Below are 5,226 nucleotides of genomic sequence, written 5' to 3' on the forward strand. Positions count from 1 at the left end.
AGTTAGACTGAGAACACTGTTAGACTGAGAACACTGTTAACTAGACTGAGAACACTGCTAGTGAGACTGAGAACACTGTTAGACTGAGAACACTGTTAGTTAGACTGAGAACACTGTTAGTTAGACTGAGAACACTGTTTGTTAGACTGAGAACACTGTTAGTTAGTCTTAGACTGAGAACACTGTTAATTAGCCCGAAGACTTTATTTTTCCCAAATTAACTTAATTTGTGGTGTTATTCAAGCAAGCCCATTGAAACCACACATTACATTCAACTACAAAAGCAAAACTACATTTGGATTATTGATTTTTTTTAAAAATGATTATACTGTATCTAGAACAAAATAGCTGTATTTATCTCTGTGAATAACAAATGGCTTCAATGTACTTCCTGTAGGACTTCCTTGCAGAGCGAAAGGAGGGCCTGATAGAGTTATTCCAGAGTTTGGATAAAGAGGGAACCATGTCTGTGAACAACAAGGAGTTCAGGAAGGCTGTGCAGGTCTGACGTCACGAGCAGCCCACTGACAGAATGACTAGTCACTGTTTCACAGTCTCACCAGTGATGGAACATGACTAGATCAATCAATCAATCAACCAATCAACAAGATCAATCAACCAACCAATCAGTCAATCAATCAACAAATCAATTAATTTATATAATTTTGAATATGATGGTATAGATAACCATTTTGTTTGTGTATTGCAGCAAGCTAACATACCCCTGGATCAACATCAGCTGGAGTGGCTGATCCAGAACTTTGACAAGGACTGTACAGGCAGGATAAACTACAGGTGTGTCAGGCAGGGCCAGGCAGGATAAACTACAGGCAGGGTCAGGCAGGATAAACTACAGGCAGGGCCAGGCAGGATAAACTACAGGCAGGGTCAGGCAGGATAAACTACAGGCAGGGTCAGGCAGGATAAACTACAGGCAGGGCCAGGCAGGATAAACTACAGGCAGGGTCAGGCAGGATAAACTACAGGCAGGGCCAGGCAGGGCCAGGCAGGATAAACTACAGGCAGGGTCAGGCAGGATAAACTACAGGCAGGGTCAGGCAGGATAAACTACAGGTGGGTCAGGCAGGATAAACTACAGGTGTGCCAGGCAGGATAAACTACAGGTGTGTCAGGCAGGATAAACTACAGGTGTGTCAGGCAGGATAAACTACAGGTGTGTCAGGCAGGATAAACTACAGGTGTGTCTGGCAGGGTCAGGCAGGATAAACTACAGGTGTGTCAGGCAGGGTCAGGCAGGATAAACTACAGGTGTGTCAGGCAGGATAAACTACAGGTGGGTAAGGCAGGATAAACTACAGGTGGGTCAGGCAGGATAAACTACAGGTGTGTCAGGCAGGGCCAGGCAGGATAAACTACAGGCAGGGTCAGGCAGGATAAACTACAGGCAGGGTCAGGCAGGATAAACTACAGGTGGGTCAGGCAGGATAAACTACAGGTGTGTCAGGCAGGATAAACTACAGGTGTGTCAGGCAGGATAAACTACAGGTGTGTCAGGCAGGATAAACTACAGGTGTGTCAGGCAGGATAAACTACAGGTGTGTCTGGCAGGGTCAGGCAGGATAAACTACAGGTGTGTCAGGCAGGATAAACTACAGGTGTGTCAGGCAGGATAAACTACAGGTGTGTCAGGCAGGATAAACTACAGGTGTGTCTGGCAGGGTCAGGCGGGATAAACTACAGGTGTGTCAGGCAGGATAAACTACAGGTGTGTCAGGCAGGATAAGCTACAGGTGGGTCAGGCAGGATAAACTACAGGCAGGGCCAGGCAGGATAAACTACAGGTGTGTCAGGCAGGGCCAGGCAGGATAAACTACAGGCAGGGTCAGGCAGAATAAACTACAGGCAGGGTCAGGCAGGATAAACTACAAGTGGGTCAGGCAGGATAAACTACAGGTGGGTCAGGCAGGATAAACTACAGGTGGGTCAGGCAGGATAAACTACAGGTGGGTCAGGCAGGATAAACTACAGGTGGGTCAGGCAGGATAAACTACGGGCAGGGCCAGGCAGGGCCAGGCAGGATAAACTACAGGCAGGGTCAGGCAGGATAAACTACAGGCAGGGTCAGGCAGGATAAACTACAGGTGGGTCAGGCAGGATAAACTACAGGTGTGCCAGGCAGGATAAACTACAGGTGTGTCAGGCAGGATAAACTACAGGTGTGTCAGGCAGGATAAACTACAGGTGTGTCAGGCAGGATAAACTACAGGTGTGTCAGGCAGGATAAACTACAGGTGTGTCTGGCAGGGTCAGGCAGGATAAACTACAGGTGTGTCAGGCAGGGTCAGGCAGGATAAACTACAGGTGTGTCAGGCAGGATAAACTACAGGTGGGTCAGGCAGGATAAACTACAGGTGGGTCAGGCAGGATAAACTACAGGTGTGTCAGGCAGGGCCAGGCAGGATAAACTACAGGCAGGGTCAGGCAGGATAAACTACAGGCAGGGTCAGGCAGGATAAACTACAGGTGGGTCAGGCAGGATAAACTACAGGTGTGTCAGGCAGGATAAACTACAGGTGTGTCAGGCAGGATAAACTACAGGTGTGTCAGGCAGGATAAACTACAGGTGTGTCAGGCAGGATAAACTACAGGTGTGTCTGGCAGGGTCAGGCAGGATAAACTACAGGTGTGTCAGGCAGGATAAACTACAGGTGTGTCAGGCAGGATAAACTACAGGTGTGTCTGGCAGGGTCAGGCGGGATAAACTACAGGTGTGTCAGGCAGGATAAACTACAGGTGTGTCAGGCAGGATAAGCTACAGGTGGGTCAGGCAGGATAAACTACAGGCAGGGCCAGGCAGGATAAACTACAGGTGTGTCAGGCAGGGCCAGGCAGGATAAACTACAGGCAGGGTCAGGCAGAATAAACTACAGGCAGGGTCAGGCAGGATAAACTACAAGTGGGTCAGGCAGGATAAACTACAGGTGGGTCAGGCAGGATAAACTACAGGTGGGTCAGGCAGGATAAACTACAGGTGGGTCAGGCAGGATAAACTACAGCAGGGTCAGGCAGGATAAACTACTCACAGGCAGGATAAACTACAGGCAGGGTCAGGCAGGATAAACTACAGGTGGGTCAGGCAGGATAAACTACAGGCAGGGCCAGGCAGGATAAACTACAGGCAGGGCCAGGCAGGATAAACTACAGGCAGGCCAGGCAGGGTCAGGAGGATAAACTACAGGCAGGGTCAGGCAGGATAAACTACAGGCAGGGCCAGGCAGGATAAACTACAGGTGGGTCAGGCAGGATAAACTACAGGCAGGGTCAGGCAGGATAAACAGGGTCACAGGTGGGTCAGGCAGGATAAACTACAGGTGGGTCAGGCAGGATAAACTCAGGCAGGCAGGGTCAGGCAGGATAAACTACAGGCAGGGTCAGGCAGGATAAACTACAGGCAGGGTCAGGCAGGATAAACTACAGGTGGGTCAGGCAGGATAAACTACAGGTGCAGGTCAGGTCAGGCGGGATAAACTACAGGTGGGTCAGGCAGGATAAACTACAGGTGTGTCAGGCAGGATAAACTACAGGTGTGTCAGGCAGGATAAACTACAGGTGTGTCTGGCAGGGTCAGGCAGGATAAACTACAGGTGTGTCAGGCAGGATAAACTACAGATGTGTCAGGCAGGATAAACTACAGTCTGTGTCAGGCAGGATAAACTACAGGTGTGTCAGGTGTGTCAGGCAGGATAAACTACAGGGTACAGGTGGGTCAGGCAGGATAAACTACAGGTGTGTCAGGCAGGGTCAGGCAGGATAAACTACAGGTGTGTCAGGCAGGGTCAGGCAGGATAAACTACAGGCAGGGTCAGGCAGGATAAACTACAGGCAGGGTCAGGCAGGATAAACTACAGGTGGGTCAGGCAGGATAAACTACAGGTGGGTCAGGCGGGATAAACTACAGGTGGGTCAGGCAGGATAAACTACAGGTGTGTCAGGCAGGATAAACTACAGGTGTGTCAGGCAGGATAAACTACAGGTGTGTCTGGCAGGGTCAGGCAGGATAAACTACAGGTGTGTCAGGCAGGATAAACTACAGGTGTGTCAGGCAGGATAAACTACAGGTGTGTCTGGCAGGGTCAGGCAGGATAAACTACAGGTGTGTCAGGCAGGATAATCTACAGGTGTGTCAGGCAGGATAAACTACAGGTGTGTCAGGCAGGGCCAGGCAGGATAAACTACAGGCAGGGTCAGGCAGGATAAACTACAGGCAGGGTCAGGCAGGATAAACTACAGGTGGGTCAGGCAGGATAAACTACAGGTGGGTCAGGCAGGATAAACTACAGGTGTGTCAGGCAGGATAAACTACAGGTGGGTCAGGCAGGATAAACTACAGGCAGGGTCAGGCAGGATAAACTACAGGTGGGTCAGGCAGGATAAACTACAGGTGGGTCAGGCAGGATAAACTACAGGCAGGGTCAGGCAGGATAAACTACAGGTGGGTCAGGCAGGATAAACTACAGGTGTGTCAGGCAGGATAAACTACAGGTGGTTCAGGCAGGATAAACTACAGGTGTGTCAGGCAGGATAAACTACAGGCAGGGTCAGGCAGGATAAACTACAGGTGGGTCAGGCAGGATAAACTACAGGTGTGTCAGGCAGGGTGAACTACAGGTGTGTCAGGCAGGGTAAACTACAGGTGTGTCAGGCAGGATAAACTACATGTACTGGAATATCTATCCACTGTAGTGGACATCATGTATGGCTTAAGACCATAGTCGTATCTTACTAAGATTAGTGTCCCTCATCCAGAATCTGCCAGAGAAAAGGTTAAAGGGCAATTCGCAGTAGCTACATGCATGTTTCTTTGTGTTTTTTTACTTACAAATTAATGATATACCCATTGATTCTTGAGGAATATAACCTACACATTCCTCATGAGCTTAGTTCAACTGTCACACCCCATCACAACCCAAACATAGAAGCTTCTTAACTCCAATGTTTGTAAACAAAGTCAAGGTAAACAAATGTAAAACATGTTTAATCTATCATTTTATCTCATGCATGGTCAGTCCTTGCATGCATTGCTCCGTCTCAAGCCCAATCCCCCTCGGCTGTTCATCAAAATAGAGGCGGGGAGCCCACTTCATTATTGTTTCAACTACATATTGCCCCTTTAAGGAGATTATAAGGTCTTAGTTTGTTCACAGAGTCAAATGTGTTTTGTCTGTGGTATTATATAATCTACTGTCTTGTTATTGGGCTCCCTGT

The 5,226-nt window shown here is 48.8% G+C and overlaps 1 protein-coding gene across 1 annotated transcript in view; it reads left to right on the forward strand.

The window, feature by feature from the left end:
• Positions 1-823, forward strand: part of LOC123995574 (leucine-rich repeat-containing protein 74A-like) — a 32,906-nt gene extending 32,083 nt beyond the window's left edge. Inside the window, exons 11-12 of the mRNA XM_046299205.1 lie at positions 398-502; positions 710-823. Of these exons, the coding sequence (XP_046155161.1) occupies positions 398-502; positions 710-823 (219 nt within the window). The remainder of the gene's footprint in view (positions 1-397; positions 503-709) is intronic.
• The last annotated feature ends 4,403 nt before the right edge of the window (positions 824-5,226 follow it).

The sequence above is a fragment of the Oncorhynchus gorbuscha genome, linkage group LG14, assembly GCF_021184085.1.
Source record: "Oncorhynchus gorbuscha isolate QuinsamMale2020 ecotype Even-year linkage group LG14, OgorEven_v1.0, whole genome shotgun sequence".
NCBI classification, from domain to species: domain Eukaryota; kingdom Metazoa; phylum Chordata; class Actinopteri; order Salmoniformes; family Salmonidae; genus Oncorhynchus; species Oncorhynchus gorbuscha.